The sequence below is a fragment of the Rhinolophus sinicus genome, chromosome 16, assembly GCF_057876585.1.
Source record: "Rhinolophus sinicus isolate RSI-liver-muscle chromosome 16, RSI-T2T, whole genome shotgun sequence".
NCBI classification, from domain to species: domain Eukaryota; kingdom Metazoa; phylum Chordata; class Mammalia; order Chiroptera; family Rhinolophidae; genus Rhinolophus; species Rhinolophus sinicus.
Window position 1 is genome coordinate 134,888,727 of NC_142516.1, and position 19,513 is coordinate 134,908,239.

The following is a 19,513-nucleotide window of genomic DNA, read 5'->3' on the forward strand; positions in this document are numbered from 1 at the left end:
ATAGACACAGACAATAGTTCAGAGGTTACCAGAGTAACCACTAAGGGGGGAGGGGAGTGGTTGATGAGAGTAAAGGGGATCCAATATATAGTGATGGAAAGAGAACTGACTCTGGGTGGGGAACACACAATGCGATATAGAGATGATGTAATACAGAATTGTACACCTGAAATCTATGTAACTTTACTAACAATTGTTACCCCAATAAACTTTTAAAAAGTTAGCTAAATTAAGTATACTTAGATAACAAAAGAAACAAAACAATCTGAATCTAAATGTCATCTCAGGATTCCACAAGAGAACAAAGAAAAGCCAGAAACAAGCTAACAGTTTTGAAATAAGCTGTATTATACCCAAATGAAGAACAAAAATGCTAATAAATCTCTTAGAACCAAATATACTTTGTGTCAGTGGGTAGTCCATATTTAATAATACTGCAAATATTTTCCTCAACTAAACTCATGCCCTTAATGACTTAATTACTAAAGAGAAACTGCAGGTATTTGGGAATGTAAGATAAAGAATAATTTTTAACAAGTGGGAGGAGGAGTGTTGCACACTTGGCTCAACTGACAACTGCCCTACTGAACATGAGAGCACATACAGAAAAGAAGGATTTTCTGGTTGGGGAAAGCAGATATATAAGAACAATATAAAAAGAATATGGCAAAACAGATATTAAAAGTCTTCAATTCCTTCTATATTGCCCCTAAAATTCCCTTCATTAGTAGCTGTTCACAGATTTGACCAAAGAAAAAAAATACTGCCATATACATACTGTTATTCCTTGTTTATAATGAAAACAATCTCTATGCCCTCATCCCTGCAATAATCTGAATAACTACATTATCTAAAAAAGAGTAACTTGCAAAGCCTATATGACTTCCACACCAGCAATTCCAATATAAGCCGTTGCTAAGCACTACAAGGATCAGGTTTTAAAACCTAAATTGAAGAGCAATTTGATTTGCTCTGCACCCAATAGAGGAACACAGTTATATATACATACACATAAATGTGTGCATATTATGTATATAATATATATATATGTATATTTATCATGGATACTCTATAAAAATTTAACTGATTTAAGAAAACGACAGAGCTAGAATTTTAGCCTAATCAAACCCAAGTAGTAGTAAGTCTTCATCAAAATAACTACCAAAATTATCCAACTTTATGCCTTAAAAAGCACTGAAAGATTAAAAGTCCCTCATTAAAGCCGCAGACACACACACACACACACACACACACACACACACACACACACACAAATGCGCGCACACGCACCTCTTCTACAAAACTAAAAATATCAGAGATTTTTTATTCACCTTTTTTATAGAAACTCATTTAAGGAAGAAGCTTCTTCACCACAACTCATCTGAGCACTATCCCTGGTCTTTCTAACCATTTCCTTTTATAAAAAGCCAAGGGACTTATCTCAGGTTTCATACTGGAACATAGCCAGGTGAAACCTCAACCTCTTAGAAACCTCGAAACAAAAGACAAACAACTAATAGTTGGATAAATTGTGTAATGACACCAAGGACTATGGGGCTCTCCCAAATATAAAAATCATAAGGAATTATACAAGAGAGGGTTAAAATAAGATTTTTTTTTCATTTCTCAAAACCAAAATAGAGCTTTGTAGAAGATTTTAAAAACACTGTTCTGTAGACTACATTCCATAATCAAGTATTCTAATTCATAAAGTAGCATATTTTAACCTATCTTCACAGTTCAAAATAACACGAACAATAGTATAGAAAATATCAAAATAATATCAGAAACCAACTCTAATTTCCTGAGCCAAAGATCAAACAGGAAGCACAAAAGCTGAAAACATGCACCTGCGGTGGCACTGCCTGTAGTTTGACAGCCCTCCCATCAGTGGTCCATCGCTCTTCCAGGTGGATGCCCGACGTGAAACTGGATACCCAGTTCCAGTAGAGTTGTTTGCACATCACCGCAACTAAGAGAGGCTGCGGAAAACGACTCGCGGGCGATCTCCCCACTGCCTCACCCACCCTCACCTTTGTGCACTCTGGCACACACGCTCACACCCACCTCTCTCCTCCACCACCTCCAACTCCCTTGTGAAAGCCTCCTGAGCCAGTGTGTTGCCAGTTTACTAAGGTTTAGGAGTTAACAAAGGCTCTACACAGTGAGGAAGCAAAGGCTACAGCTAAGCCACTCATTAACCCCGTCCTTGCCAAAGTCAAATTGTCAACCTGAATTCCAAAGTCGCCTTTGCTAGGCCATTTTATTTTTAAGTTTCAGCCAAAATACTCTTGCATTAAACATGCAACTTTCCAAGGCAGCAGATATTTGATATAATCAAGAGCACAAAATATTTTTTAAAACTATTAATGCAAGTTCTGCCACTTTGTACCCTCCTTCTAATTTGAATATGCCAGAATCTTTAAAAGATCACATATAAATGGATTTTTTAATCTAAGAAAGTTGGGGGAGGGCACTAAACACACTAGTAATTGGGCTAAACCAAAAGATAACTTTAAATATGCCTATTCTAGATCATAGAACTTTTACCACCAGGAATTTATGAGCTCAGCATTAGTCTTCCGTTAAATGACTTACCCAATTCCAATTCCCAATATGCAGAAGCCACTGTTGCAGAGCCCCAAGCCCAGATCTGGTACAAATGTGAAAACCACAACCGATGTACATACAGCCCTGCTCCTCTCCCTCTGCCCTCCCTTGGACGGTTCCCTCAAACCTTCCTTTTCCATTCCCTATGGGGGATGACATTTTGAGGTGGGAGTGGAGGGTAGGACTGCACCCTTATTATCAGTATGAGAATGCGAAATGTGGGGAGAAGTGGTGTCTTTCTGGGTATTTGAACCTTTCCCATAGACAGACTATTTTATTAAAAAATAATTCCATTCATTTGGGATTAAAAGTTCCATGATGAAAGAGACATGTAAGAACAATTTACATGCTCCAAAATGGAGAGAGCATGAACTTAAGGAATAAAGAGACTCGGCATTGGTGGAGCACCCACTGGTCCAGCCTTGTACTGTATCTCATTTAATCCCTACAATCTGGTCCTCAAAGTAGGAAACAACAGTCCCACTTTATACATGGGGAAGGGGGCGCGGGGACAGAAGGCTTGGAAAGGTTAGGAGGCAATACACTCCAGGACCGGTACATTAAGAATGAAGCATAAAGACAGAAAAGGACAAAATGGGGAGAGGTGAGATAGAAAATGTGGGTAGCCCTCCACTAATTAATGTTCTGAATTCCAAAGTTTGTGCTAATTTTCTTTGAACTGGAACTTGGTTTTCCAAAGAAATGAACCTACAAGTCCACAGACTCTTCTCCCCAACTCTTGGATGGGACAGAATGTGTTTTAGAACCCTGGATTTTTCTGATGTTAGAAAGGCATTACACTACAAATATGTATCTTAAATCAACAACTCCTGTAGGATTTGGCACAACATTCCATAATCAGACATCATTAATATTTCTTTAACAAACCATATGAATATTCACATTTAATAAATAAAGAATATGTAGAGTCTCAAGTCAGTTCAGTTGTTTTGTCAACAACTGGATTTAGTTAAGTGAGATCTTGCTGTAAAATGAGTTATATTTTTTTTTCATTCTCCAAAGAAGATACACAAATGACCAATAAGCACATGAAAAGATGCTCAATATCACTCGTCATTAGGGAAATGCAAATGCAGACTACTACAATGAGATACCACTTCACACTCATTACGATAGCTACTATCAAGAAACAGAACAAAATAAAAAACAGAAAACAACAAGTGTTGGCAAAGATGTGAAAAAACTGGAACCTTTGTGCATTGCTGGTGGAAATGTAAAATGGTGCAGCCACTGTGGAAAACAGTATAGCAGTCCCTCAAAAAATTAAACACAGAATTACCATATGAACCAGCAATTTCACTTCTGGATATATAAAATAATTGAAAGCAGGAACCCAAACAGGTATTTGTCCAATAGCCAGAAGGTGGAAACAGCCCAAGTGTCCACTGACAGATGAATGGGTAAACAAGATGTGGTAAATACATACAGTAGAATATTATTTAGCCTTAAAAAGGACGGGAATTCTGACACATGCTACAACATAGATGAACCCTGAAGACATTATGCTAAGTAAAACAAGCCAGACACAAAAGAACAAATACTGTATGATTCCACTTACATGAGATCTACCTAGAGTAGTTAAATTCATAGAGACAGAATGCAGAATGGTGGTTGCCAGGGACTGAGAGAGCAAGAAATGGGAGTTGATGTTTAATTATCCCAGGACTCCTCAAAGCTCTTGTCTTCTCTTTCTAGTCTCATTCCTTTAAATACCACCAACTTGCTGACAAGTCCTAAATTTAAATTTTCAGTACAGACTTGCCTGTTTTTTGAATTCCAGACACGTATGTCCTATTATCTACTTGATATTTCCTCTCTTGAATGTCTTAAAGGAATGTCAAGTTTAACAGTCCAAAATCCAAATCCTGATCTTCTCCCCAACCCTGGCCTCCTCTATCCTCCTCCATCTCAGTAAATGGTGGCTCCCTCCTCCACCTGTGCTCTGCGTCAGTCATCCTTGACTCCTTGTTTTCATAACCATCCAATCCAACACATATCCCAATGGGTCTACCTCCAAAACATAAATAAGAATTCCAATTTCACCACTACTACTATAATCCGAACCACCGTTATCTCTTACTTGGATAACGATAACAGCCTCCTAAATTCTCCCTGTTTTTGTACTTCCTCCCCTCAATCTGTACAGAAGCCAGGGCAACCCTGTTTAAAACCTATGTTGGATTATGACGCTTTTCTGCTCAAAATCCTCCAAGGGCTCCTATATCACTCAGAGTAAAAGCCATAGTCCTACGAAATCTGGCATCCCCATTACCTTTCTGCCCTCATCACTTAATTTCTATTCTTAGCTCTAACCACACTGGCCTCCTTACATTTCCTTGACCATGTTAAGCACAAATCCCAATTCAGGCCTTTGCATTTCTGCTCCCCTGCCTGGAATGCTATTCCCTTCACATCCACATGGTTCACTCCCTCACCTCCTTATGTTTCTACTAAATGTCAGACAGTGCCTAACCCAGTAACTTAAAACTATACAAATCTATCCTTTCCCTCTGAATTTTCTCTCTCCCTTCCCTGCTCTCCATAACACTACCACATGGCATACTTTAACCCATTTACACCCCAAGTAAACTGTAAGCTCCGGAGAATAAGGATTTTTTTTAAAAATCCGTTTTGTTCACTCTTGCATCTCTAGTGCCTGGCACATGGTAACCAGTACTCAGTAATATTTATTGTTAAATGAATATTACCTATGTTAACTTCAGCTATTACCTATGTAGTTTCATTTGTCACCTATGTGCTGACAACCTGGCAAAGATCCTGCCCAAAGCCCTCCTGATCTCCATGTACAACAGTCTATAAAAGTTCTCCATTTCGGATTTTACACAAGTCCCCAATTTATGGAAGCATGGTCTCTTCCTTCATCCCAAAAAAGCTCCTCTTCCATCATGTACTCAAAGCAGAACACTGGGCGACCTATCTGGTTCCACCTGCTCCTTCAACCCTAACTCCCAACCCAACACTGTGTCTTTTCCATTTTACTCTGACTCTTTCTCCAAGTCTCTGCCTCCCGGCCCCATATGCCTTCCCTTAGGCCCTAGTCACGTCTCGTTCTATAATCACTGGACTGACGGATGTCCTTGGTCAGGTATTCTTCAGGCTGTTCTTCACTGTGGCACCAGAGCTGAGTTTCTAAATGCAAATACGATCATGTCACCCTCTTTTTTTAAAAAACTCCTCAGTCGCTCTTCAAGAGCTACTTAAATACTTTAAAAAGCTCCTGTATAACTGAAAAATAAAGTACAGACTTTGTAACATGTACCACAGGATACTTGTGATCTGGTCCATACTTTTGTTTTCAACCTCATCTCTTCCTTGAATTCCAGGCAAATGAACTACATCCAGCTCCAAGGTTCAGTAAGCTTTCTTACACCCAAACTGTTCTATTTGAAATGCCTTGCTCTTATTCTTCAATAGTCAATTCTTACACATGACCCTGCTCAAATACCGCCTCCTCTATGAAAACCTCTCTAACACCCTAGACAGTAACTTCCTGTTCATTCTCACTGCATTTTACGCACATCTCTAAGGCAGCATCATATTACACACTAGCAATTGGTAGCTAAAGATCTGGAGTGAGATCTAATTAACTATGAGGTTCAAATACTTAATAACTATATAACTCTAGGTAAGATAATCCTTCTAAAGCTTTAATTTCTTCATCTGTAAAATGGGAGCAAGTAATAACAAGGTTGTATTAAAGCAACAAATTGATATATAATGCCGACTGTAAAAGAGTACCTATTACTAATCACATGTCTTTAATGTTTTGTTTATAAATGTCTCCACAACTGGCGGGCAGAGACACATTTTCTATTTATCTGTGTATTTCCATCACCTGCCAGTAAGATAGCTAGTAGAAGCTCACATTTATCCAATGTTCACTACATGACTGACACACTAAGTGCTTTGCAAATATCAACTCATTTAAGCCTTTCAACAAACCTAAATAACTTGGCGGACCAAGGTGACTCAGCAGAGATAGGATTTGAATAGGCTGTTCCTAGTACCTAGGATCTTAACCACTGTCTTAATAAATTCTCAATAAAATTATGCTGAATTGTTAAATGGATGAACTCAAAATACCTCTAAATAGTCTTTAATATGTGACTTATAATTATGGGTAAATGCTTAAGACACTAAAACAGTCCCCTACTCCCCATTGCTAATTTCACTAGTACCAAGAAGAAATCACTCCAAGAACAACAAAAAAAGCAGTCATGGGGATACCTTAAATCCTGGCACACCAAGACTAACGTCCTCTTACTAGTGTTCAAAGCCCTGCAATATCCAGCCCTATACTAAGTCAGTAAACATATTTCTTACTGTTGCCTAACAAATGGTCAACTCTGCTTTAACTCTCAAACTAAACTATAGGTCGTCCCCACTTTGCATGTTGCCATGTTAACTGAAACTTACACCAGAAATAAGATCAAATCTCGGTCACCACAGAAATGAATAAAAGCATTAACACGATTCTGATATATCACGTTTCTATTAACACAGTGTCATGCAAAGCAAGGGCTGCTTGTATTAGAGCACCTTTACGGGCAGCTATTGTGTTTTTTACATCATCTCCACAGTGTGACTTGCACAAAGTAGGCCCTCAACTATTTGTTGATCTGATGAACCAATAATCTCAATGTCTCTTGTATTTATAGTAGTTTATTCCTCAAAGCTTAAATTAATGTTTATTCTACCTGGTAAGCCTTCTTTCTCCCCATTTACCTAAATCCTAATCATCCTTTAAGCCTGCTCTTTCTATGATCATCTCAGATCACACCAATTCTTACTAATCTTAGTATGTTGTGAACATGTGGAACAGTCTATATCATTTGAAACAGCAACAGAATACATAAATTGGTATTCTATGCCACTGTTTGCTGTTTAGCTTCCCATGTACTTTCCCCTACTTACATTCAGTTCATGCCCTATGATTTTGAGGCCTCCATAACAGTTCTTACGGGGTAATGAAGGATGTTATTGTGATTAAGGGCATAGGATTTGAAATCACATAGGCCTGAGTTCTAACTCCATCTCTGCCATTACTAACTATGTAACTTTAGGGAAGTCACACAACTAGGTCTCAGTTTCTTCATATGTAAAATGAAGATAATAATCCTTACCTCAGAGGGTTAAGAGAGTTGTTGAACCTAACTTACTTCATTTCAAATAACTGTTCAGTTCTTTATGCAAAAAAGGAAATTATTTTAATACCCCAAATACTCTAACAAGCAAATCCTTCAAAACTAAAAAACATTAAAATAAGTATGGAAATCTAACATGCAAATTTGGTAATATTTTATATAAAAATCATTCTATATATTTCAAAAAGGCTGTTATGCTCTAGTGGAATGAGATGAATACAAACGCTTCTTTCTGGCAATGGACCTTTTAAGAAAAAACATTTCCTCCAAGCTCATAAGATCACTGTTGAAATACAATTCCAGAATAGAAGCCTATACTACTAATTTTTATGCCTTTATTTTTCTTTTCAGAGGTGGCTCTTTATTTATGGAGTGTTCCTTATGTAGCTAATGATGAACATCATTAGCTAGGGAACGTCATTAGCTATATAAGGAACCAGGCAAACTATAGCCTTACTTCTAATAAAATTTAAAAAAAAAAAAAAAAAAAAAAAAAAATCAAGGGTGGCCAGATGGCTCAGGTGGTCAGACGTGAGCTCTTAACAACAAGGTTGCCAGTTCAAGTCCCGCATGGGATGGTGGGCTGCACTCCCTGCAACTAAGATTGAAAATGACGACTGGACTTGGAGCTGAGCTGCGCCCTCCACAACTAGATTGAAGGACAACGAGTTGGAACTGATGGGCCCTGGAGAAACACACTGTTCCCCAATATTCCCCAATAAAATTTATAATAAAAAAAAAAATCAAAACCAACTCATGGATGACTCTTTTGGATACAAATCTTGCTAAACATTTCAATAATTCTTGAATTAGATAATATACCATGTGAAGTTACTCAAGATAATCACTATGCACAAATATTGGATTTGCTTTTTAGAGTATGTTTCCTACTAAATTGTAAACTCTATGAGAATATAAACTATGTCTTATTCATATAGCCCCTACACCTAGCACAATTTCTAGAACAAAGTAGGCATTCAGTAAGTGGTGGGTTGCTGAATGGATGGATTCCAATATTAACTCCTTTATCATTCATCTCTTAATGGTCCAACTATAAGATTGCCTAAACCCCTGTAATAAAATCTCCCTGCAAAATTTTTGAAGCAGCTTCTACTAAGCCATATCGAGGCTCTAAAACAATGACTTTGTGCTTTATCTTTATGAATGCTTTTATTATTTAAAACATCCTCTAATCTAATCAACAGGAACTTTCCCACTGGCTTCAACGCACTCTCTCTCTTACACTGAAGTCGGAGTCCCTGGAGTCAGCCTTGACGACTTCTTGTTCCTTCAAGTTACACATCAAATCTATCACTAAGTTCTGGTGATTCCATCTCTACAACGTATTCTAAATCCAGCTACCTCTCTCCCTTTTCCACTGCCACCTCTCTAGTCTAAGTCGCCATCTTCTTTCATCTGGATCATTAGAAACGCCTCAAAATTGGTTTCCCTGTTTCCATTCTTACCTAATTCCAATCTATTCTTCATACAGTGACTAAGAAAAAAACAATTTTTAATGCAAATCTGATCTTACTATTTCCCTGCTAAAAAAATCATTCAATGGTTATCCACTACAATTAAAATAAAGACCCAAGTCCTAACTTACAGAAGGAAAACAATTTTACAAAGAAACATGGCAGAATATTCACAAATCAAATGGATAAATTGCTGTTACTGCTTTATCCACAATATATTTAATCCTGTTTCTCATCCATGAATAAATTGTTTGACTATCCAATGTGAATATCCAATTTTACCTGCAGTGCTTGTTCTTGGATATCACGAAATAACTCCATATCTTTCTCAGTCATGATTTCCTGGCTCTCAAAAAGCCGTTCCTCACTTTCTTGTTTGCCATCCCAGCCATCCTGATTGTCTGCACATAAAGAAAGGGTTCACACATTATTAATAATACACATTAGTTTAATAACTAGAAAAAAATTTTCAGAAATCTTTATTTCAGTTTGAAGGCAATATTATTTATATAACAAAGAGGACTCCTAGAAAGATACTAATCAATAAAGAATATGTACATACTATATCTGCCTTATAATGAAAACACTGAATTGTCTTAGAGTTTCTTAAAAATACTACATAACCAAATTTAATCTTCACTAAGAGATCATATTTTAATATACTACAATACATACAAAAGCAGACAGGAAAAAAGTCTAAGGACTATGAAATTTATTTTGAAATAGTATGAATATAAAACTTTTAGTATAAATTTAACATAACATTCAAATATTGTTTTTTCCTTCTTTGGTAGTATGGAAGTTTACGTTACAGTAAAACATAATTTTCATCACCTGAGAAAACAGGGAAAATTTGCTCCTTCTAAAATTCTCTATGATCCTGCAATCGTCATAAGGCCAATACATTCTTATCTCAGCAAAAAGATAACCTTCAAAATAGCTATCGTAACTGAGGTCAAGAAGTACCAACTCCCTTCACATTGTGAGTGCCCTTTTAAAGTACAAACTCCACAAACCTGAGGATCACAGATGATAATCCTCTGGGTAATTATGAGAAATTATAACAATCAATCCACTAAATGATGCATCTTCCTCAAATGGACAAAGAAATTAGTGAAAAGAATATTGGGGGATTACGTAGATCATTATCCTTTGCATTTGAAGATGACACTGCTGTTAGACTCATTTCCTCTTTGTATGAGTGTGGCTGAAAAGACCAATTAATGAGATAGTTCTTTTCATATCAACTGCATGTATAGACTGTCTGTTATTCATTTAATATAACAAAAAGGACAAGGACTCACTGTTCATAATATTTCCAAACTGAAAAAAAAATATATATATAATCTAAAGGTACTATGTGATTTTAATGCCCCCTAGTGCATGATATGGATGCAGGCACAGATTTAGTACAGGATTCAGTAGAACTGTTATCAGATGGTGCAGATTGTTTCTTAAACTCCAAAATTCATAGAAGAAAATGACAGAGTCAATTAAAGCAAAAGCTCACACCAACGCCTAAAGCTCAATACTGGTTCTCCCTATACTTTACACATTTGCTCTAATAATTTCTATTTCTATAACTTTCCAGTAGATTCTTCTAATAATCTATCTCCAGTGAAATGGTTAATTCAACAATGCTTTTCATTAGGATCTGCTTTATGAGATTCTTTCCTTCTAAGTCCAACCTAAATGGCTTGCACGTTTTCTTAGATAAACATGCTCAGACTGGTGCTTATCTACAGTCTACATGGCTGATAAAAACACGAAGAGTACTTAAATGCTGAAAGAGTAATTGGTTAATTGCCACTCTGGTGAAAAGTCGATCAATATAGCATTAAAAGGGGGGACCTGGCAATGACAAGAATTTTCTCTCCTGCACTAGCCCAATCAACCATTTATATAAGAATGAGGAAGCAGTGAATACAATCACAAATGGGACATTCAGGGGAAGGAAATCAAAGGTAAGCAGTTTTCTCATAGTATATGAGACAAAAGAGTCTTAGGATCCAAAAAGCCTATTCTCAAGTCTTCTACTTTTCCCAGTGCTCTTTCTACTTTTCCCTCATAGGGTTAGGTTCTCTAAACTCAAAAGCACTCAAGAGCAATAAGGCTAGTTTAAGCTTTAATAATTTGGATAGCTAATCAAACTTTTCTCCTCTGACCTGAATCAACCGCTACAGTACGAAGTCTTCTGCACAGAAGTTTTCTACTTTGAAAACTAGGGAACTCAGCCTGATACATAAGCAAATGGCCTGACGCTACGGTTCTCTCTCTCTCTAAGTGTAATCCATGAAAAATTATAGCTGTATTTGCCAGATTTGAAGTAGAAAACTCAATGACCTCATCATATTTGGATATATTTTTGTCTCTTCCTTACGCTTAGGTCAACAGTGTTCCTTCCAATTTCTGTCCGGAATAAAGCCAGCATCATGATGCCCATGACATGATTTATTTTGTAATGTATGAAATGTAGTTATCCTTGATCAAGATTATAGCCCAAATTTCTGTAGGCAGATTCTTTGTGATTCTAACAACAACCACAACAATAACAAAACACCTTTTGTCTCAGAGTTCTTACTTGTCCATTCTGCAACTTCATGTATAGCATCTAAATTCTTGTCATAGTTATCATCTTAGTATCATTAAATATGTATCTTTAATACATTCTTATATTCCATAACCAATTTTCAATAAAGAAATATAAATCTATTCCAGATAACTAGTGTTATTCCAAATAACACACTTTTGGAATACTTTCTGTTTCTCAATGAACAAACTTTTACCTGTGGGCCAATCTGAAGTGCTTGATTTTCTGTTGCCCTTTTTCCTGATTCTATATTGCTCAGAGTAGTCTACCACTTCCCCTCGAGGTTTCCGCCCATCAGGGGAAGGGGTGAAGAATTTGGTAAGGCCATCAATGAGCCCTTTGGTTTTCTTGTTGAACTTCAAGGGGACACTGCTATCTCGGCAGAAGTCCAAGCCATCTATTCGTTCTAAATAGCCTTCTTCTGATGATGACGCTGATTGGCTGGAGATAGTGATTTTACGTTTCCGACCCCGTCCAGGGCCAGTTCGAACTTTGCTGAAGGGACTTTTTGACCTAAAGAATCAAACAGGGAAAAGGGTAACTATTAAAAATAAGTCTTTATAAGGCTTCTATTTAATATATAACATAATCAGTAAATAACCTACAGCTTAATTAAAAAAATCTGTATTGTTAAGAATAGTCCATGAACTATAAATATTATATGATTAAGAATATTATTATTAAAAACATCTTATTTTCCGAGAAGCCTAATTATTTTCTAGTGAAAAGAATCCTAGACCAGGAGTCAGAAGGCATGTTTGAGTCATAATTCTGCCACTTACTAGCTGTACATCTTGGACAAATCACATTCTCTCTAAACATCAGTGTCTTCATCTGTAAAATGAGAGTTGGACCAGAGAACAAGTAAGATACTTCCAGGTATAAAGTCCTATGATCTCTGCACCAACTCAGACTTGTACTTTTACCTTTAAACACAAGGATGGGTTACTCTCTGAAAGTGAGGAATCAAAAGATCATTTTATAGGAATATTAAAACTTGATTTAAGATTTAAAACATGAACTATAATCCTCGTTCTATATATTTCAATCTCCTATTGTCCGTTCGTTTAAGTTACATCACCTTTGAGATAGTCTTAAGTGGTGGGTAAAATTTTTGAGAATAAAGAGAGGTTTATGGGCCTAAAGATATTTTACATATCATCAAAAGTGAATTACCTTAGAGATATTAAGGAAAAAAAAAAAGAATTAGCTACTGAATCTTGCCCCACCTCCTCCAGCCATCGCCCAGTTTCCTAGTCCACAAAAGATAATTATATCCTGATTTCTGCTAACAGATGAAAAACTCACATTATTTTACATCAGGACATAAAAATGGCACTTCTGACCTCAATAGAAGCTATCCAGTGATTTGTACATTTAATAGAAATAAACTACTGAGACTAGCTAGTATCAGGAGAAAAATCTGTGAAATACTACAATAACATAATGTTTTCTTTTGCGTTTTTTATGTAAGGCAATAGTTAAGAGTCAGGCATTGGTGCCAGACTACTTGGGTTTTAATCCCAGCTCAACATTCACTATATAAACTTATGCAAGTTAATCTCTCTATGCTCTCGTTTCCACCTTTGAAAAATGACAGTAACAGTACCTATTTCACTGGGTTGTTGGGAGTATTAAATGATTTAACACATGTAAAGCACTTAGAATAGTGCCTTTGCACTTCAATGAGGATTCAATAATGTTAGCCATTATTATTACATAAAAGTACCAGTTTCAACAATTGAAATTTTTTTCATAAAGCAAACAAGTGAATCCTACACTATAGAGAAGGCCCTATCCTTTTCTCCCCTCACCTTGCCACAAGTACAACTTACACCGTGTTTTGTTTCTTTAACCTGTTTTTTGGACGTCCTATTGGATTAGCATAGCGCCGTTTTATCTGTGCCGCCTTCTTTTGTAGAAGTTTTCGTCCTTTTTTCCTAGGTCGACATATTTGACATATCCACATGCCTATAAAGAAAGAACATTCCACGTAAAAGCACAATAGATTTAAATACACTGAAAGAGTTCATATACTCTAAGCCAGCAGTTCTTCACCTCTTTCAGGTCAAGGACTCTCATTTGAAAATCTGATTCAAGCCCCCAAGAAACATAAACATGAAAACATATGCACACAAAATTCTACAAACAATTGGAAGAGACTCACAAATATCCTGAAGCCCACACATGGTTGAGGTCCACTGATCCTCAGTTAAAAATCCCTGCTCTATACCTAGCACTCAGATTTTGGTTTCTAATTACCACCCTACAAAAAAAGAAACCAGGTTTCCATAGAGTAATGGCTGATTCCAGGACAGAGGAAGGGAAAAGAGAAGATAACCTGGAATATCTTGTGATGCCAAAAAATAAAGAAGTGCTCAAAAGATGATAAAGGCATTTCAAAAGGACACAGGAGCCAACTTGAAGGAGTTCCCAATAGTCAAATCTAGATCAATCTGAGCAAAAAAAGAAATAATCATAGCAGTGGATTATAACCCATAAAATAAAATAAATGTGGTGAGTCCATAATGATATAAATAATTAAATAAACAAGTAAATGGGAGCAAAGGATAGCTCTCACTTACAGAAGAATTCCAACTAATAAACGTAGAATGATGAACATAGAAAAATCATCATTATGCAAATACCATAGTAAAAATTGGTGCATGTAAGTCACATATGGATGCTCAAGTTGGTGGGCAAAGCAGAAAAACACTAACTTTAAGGTGTCTGTCAGTTTTCTCCACTGTAATCAAGTGATCAAAGTTAACATTACTGGTAATAAGACATACCAGTGTAATACACCCGTTTTCGTGCACTGGCAAGGGCACAATATCACTTCAATGGTACTCCTGTCAAACTTCATAACCTTAACACGTTGCGTACGGATCACGAGAATCTTCATGAGGGATTTAAACCCCGCCGTACGCAACGCGTTAATCTAATCATGATAAAGGAAGAGACAAACCCAAATTGAAGGACTTTCTACAAAATAACTGACCACTACATCTTCTTCAAAAGTGTCATGGTGGAGAAAGACAAAGTCTGATGAATTAAAACCAACAGGGAGAGACTAAAGAACTATGACAACTAAATGTACTCTGAGATTCTGAAATTGGATTCTGGACCAGAAATTCAAATAAGGTGTGTAGATCAGTTAACTGTATCATATCAATATTAGTTTCTTGGTTTCAGTAATTGTACTGTGGTTTTGTAAGATGTTAAGATAAGGGAAGCTGGGTAAAGAGTACAATGAGAACGCTATTATTTTTCACTTTTCTAAAAGTCTGAAATTATTTCAAAAGAAAATGTTTCCTGCTTTAAGCTGCTAAAAAACTTCTTTTGTAGGCATTAAATACACAGGAATGAAGTTTTAAGAAAATTTTTCTTATTCTGAAGGATTCTCAGAAGGTCTTTTGCCTAGATTTCAAGTAAATGGAAAAGACAGAAAAGGGGTTATTTCTTCTACCAATACATATAAATTTAAGACTTTTCAAAAGGTAACAATCAGCAGAGTGGTGTAAGAGGGACTTAAGTAAGATCCTAACGTGGAATAACCTGGCCATACCTAAGGTTGAGTCTCTTTCCATCAACAGGAAAACTTTCTCCAAGCTGACATTATCAAAAATCCTACAAGCATTTTACTTAAGAAATGTATAAATCACAAAATCAGAGCTCAGAATGGAATCTGTGATAAGACAAAGCAGGGGCACTAACTGGATTTTTTAAAGAAACTATAAGCATATGATAAGATGGAAGTCCAAACTATAGGCAATTATATCCCAACTAAGTACCGTTCAAGCAATAGGAGTCAAAAGAACAGAACAACATTAAGCTGTACTGTTATGATTTGGGCACTTACTTGTTTGCAAAAAGTTTTATTTTTTAAGTTTTGAATAAACCAGAGACTCTAATAGCTCTAGGCCCCTCAAAAGTGATGAGCAGTGATATAATCAACATTTCTTCCTTTAAAGAAAGAGATATTTCAAAATATTATAAGGCAAGCATTTTGTCCTCTAGCTATAGGCCTGGCAAATATATATTAATATAAAAGAACCACTTCACCCTCCATAGATACTTAAATATTGAAAATAGAGGAAAATAATAATAAATCCATAGCACATAAGAATGTTAAGACGCCTAGACAGAAAGACTGTCCCCTCTTTTCAAAGTGACAGCTCTCTTCCTACTTATACAACCCCAAATAAAAGATGCAAATTACTCTTTCATTTTAAAAAGGAGATAAAAAGTGCTTTCACTAATATACCCCTTTATATTGCCAGTGTGATTTCAGAAAGTATTTCTCACCTTTTGGCATCCGGGTGAGTGGTGGGTCACAACACTCCATGTGAAAACCTCGGTCACAGGAATCACAAAAGAGCATGTTATCCTAAGAAAGACAAAGGACAGTTCCGCTTAACCTTACGAAACAGAAACATATCGGATCATGACTTCATAAAACCTAGGAAATTTCAACGATCTCATAAAGGAGATATCTAGTTATTATAACAGTAAGTTTCCTTAATTTGTATTAATTGACTAAACGGAGCCTGAGTTAGCAAAAAGTTTTGCTTCACCCAATCTTTAATAAAGAATTAGTTTCATTACTTTCAAATTTATCCAGTAACTAAATATAAGCTAACTTTAATCTGTTTTAATAACAAGAAAAGGATGATATACTACTATCAGTTAGTAATAACATACTAACTGACCATTTCTAAATGAACGCCTCCATACTACTCAAATTTTTGAGTTCCTTTAAAATAGCTTAGTCTCCGCAAATTCATATTAAGGTGCTGTAGAACTACCTAGAAATAATCCAAGTCTCAATGAACCAGAATACTAAATTATTAATATGTAACTCAAAGAGGCTACTGTTCTAAATTCTGCTGGACCAAGTGACTAAAAATTGACCAACCATACGTAGAGGGAAATGCCACTTGTACATTTTACTTCCAAGTGAAATATTCACATTGGAAGGTGAAGATACTCACTGCATTTTTGCCTTGATCTCGACAGGAGCTGCAGGTTTTACACTCGATGCATTGCCACCGTAAGGCCTTCACTCTAACCGTTAGTTCGGGGGAAAACTTTAAACAGGATGGATGACCTAGTAAGAGGGGAAAATTCACAAATGAAACAATCAAGAATCATTCTGTAATTGTATTAAAGGAATAATGTAGAAAAAGGCAATTACCTTAAAATATGTATTAAAGGAAACAAGATGCTCCTGAGCTTGCCATACACATCTCATCAAGACTTATACTTCAATTCAGTTTTATTAACGCTAAATAGAATTTAGTATACAACCACATTCTATTTACAACCACAAACTTGGTTGTAAAAAACTTGACAAACTCCAAACTTTTATTAAGCCTGCATTAAAGCATTATGTGTATGCACATGCGTGTGTATATATGAATATATAATATGCTCAGGCCATTTCTGGAAGAATACTCCAAAACAGTTTACAATTGTAACATCCTAGGATATGGAGCTATAAACCTTTGGAAGGAGAAAGATTTTATATTTCACATTACACCCTCCTATGCTCTCAATTTCTTTAAATAGTAATATGTGTTACCTATAACTAAAAAATATATAACAAAAATCTCGTAATTTAAAGTGAGTTATTTGCTTATGGCTTAAGGCACTCAAGCTAAAACTAAAACTTAAGCAATATTTCTGTTGTGATCAGAATTAGCAGTAACAGAAAAAACTGTTTCCTTTTCCAAGAGTTAGTAGCAGTTTGATTCTCAAAACTTTAGAGTAGTCAATTTGCCCTCAACTGTCTGAAAGGATTTGTCCCTTTTCTCTAAAATTCTGTTATGTTTATTTTTCTTTGTTGAGAAAACGGGCTGGTTAAAGTATTTTCTCTTCTTAGGAAAGCTATTCCTAAATAATTATCTCTTTTAGGAGGTGGTAAGAAGTTTATCATCAAAATATCACTAACATTAAAGAAAAATGGGAGAAGAGGTATAAAAATCTCACATAATCTCATCATCCTAGAAGAGCCATTTTCATGCTCTATTTTCCCTTTTCGAAACTAGCTAAAAGTTCTTGCATACTCTTAACTACAGGGTATATACAGTTTTGTTTTGCTTTTCTTCATAATTTTAACCAAGTAAACTTTATATTTCTATTCCTTAAAATGATTATATTCCGTGTCGATACAATATAACCTACCTGACCATTTCCTTATTGTTAAATACTTAGACTATTACCCATAATAGTTAGAATACTAAAATAAATTATTTCATGTTTATAGATTCTTTCCTTCTTTTAAATTAATTCCTTACAATAAATTCCTGAAAGTGGGGTTGGTGAGTGAAATGAAATGAACGTTTTTCTTGCTTAAGAGAAAGACATGCACTGTCAAAACCTGTTCCAAACCCTATGATATACCCAGTGCCACAAGCGAAGTACAAATGTTTTACCACAATTTTATCAGCTCTAGGTTTGGGTCTCTTATCTTTGAAGTTTTAGTATTACAACGGCTATGAAATGACACTTCACTGCTGCTTTAGTGTGCATTCCTATTATTATTTGGGTAAAACATTAATATATGCTCAACTACTAACTTTCTCTCATATAAACTGCCTGTTCATGGGCTCTCACCCTTGGATTTTATGCTTAGAAATGTAAACATGATCTTTATACTTTATAGCTTTTGAGCCTTTGCCATATTTAATGTAATTTTTTTCCTCAAACAATTCTTGCATTTTTGGGGAGGAGGGGTAGTTTACTTCTCAATTTGGAAAATAAAAAATGTCATATGTTTGACTATGTCCATCTTTTCTTTCTTGATTATGATAGGCAGGCTCCAAGCTGCCCGCCAATCATCCTTGCCTCCCGGTAAGATTACCAATTCACACCCTTATATAGTTCACTCCCACACTGAATATGGCTGATCTGTGTAACCAATAGAGTACTACTGAAATGACAGTGTGACTTCTAAGGCTAGGTTATAAAAGATACTGCAGATTCTACTTTGCTCTCTCTCGGATACCTGCTTGGGAGAATCCAGCTGCCACGTTGTGGACACACATACAGCCCAATCAAGAGGGTCCACAAGGCAAAGAACTGAGACCTCCTGTCAATTGGCAGCATTAATTTGCCAGTTAAGTGATTCATCATGGAAGCCTTCAGATGACTGAAGCACCAGATGAAATCTTGATTGCAACCTCATGAAAAATCCCAAGTGAAAACCACCCAGGTAAGCCACTCCCAAATTCCTGACCCACAGAAACAACATGAAATAAAAAATGTTTGCTGTTGCTTTTAGCTGCTAAGTTTTGAAATTTTTTCTACAGCAATAGATAACTAATATAGTTATTTATTCTACTAGTTATGTAAAAGTTCCTTCTATGGTAAGTTTTCAAATTGCATTCTTCCCTATCTTACAGAAATTCAGACATCACCTCAAATACGCGTATAATGCTTCTTAGAAAGCAGGCCTATGACACAGCCCTCCCCCTAACCCCACTTCATTCCCACCTCACCTAGAACAGGTTCATTTTTACCTGCTTTATATATTTGGGTTCCCATAAGATTTCTTAAGGATGCTATTACTAAAATAGTTTGGCAATCAACGCATTGTATGACATGTCACTATATTTTATCTTTTATAATTTTATGGTTTATATTTAACT

The 19,513-nt window shown here is 36.0% G+C and overlaps 1 protein-coding gene across 3 annotated transcripts in view; it reads right to left on the minus strand.

Moving 5' to 3' along the window:
- The window catches only part of KAT6A (lysine acetyltransferase 6A), a 94,444-nt gene that overhangs the window by 21,984 nt on the left and 52,947 nt on the right, over positions 1 to 19,513 (minus strand). For 2 of the 3 annotated variants that reach the window (XM_019742058.3, XM_074329598.2), the window contains 5 exons: positions 16,856 to 16,971; positions 16,170 to 16,251; positions 13,697 to 13,832; positions 12,058 to 12,374; positions 9,554 to 9,672 (listed from right to left, as the gene is read on the minus strand). In XM_019742058.3, the coding sequence (XP_019597617.3) occupies positions 9,554 to 9,672; positions 12,058 to 12,374; positions 13,697 to 13,832; positions 16,170 to 16,251; positions 16,856 to 16,971 (770 nt within the window). The remainder of the gene's footprint in view (positions 1 to 9,553; positions 9,673 to 12,057; positions 12,375 to 13,696; positions 13,833 to 16,169; positions 16,252 to 16,855; positions 16,972 to 19,513) is intronic. The other variant, XM_074329599.2, reaches the window with a different exon arrangement.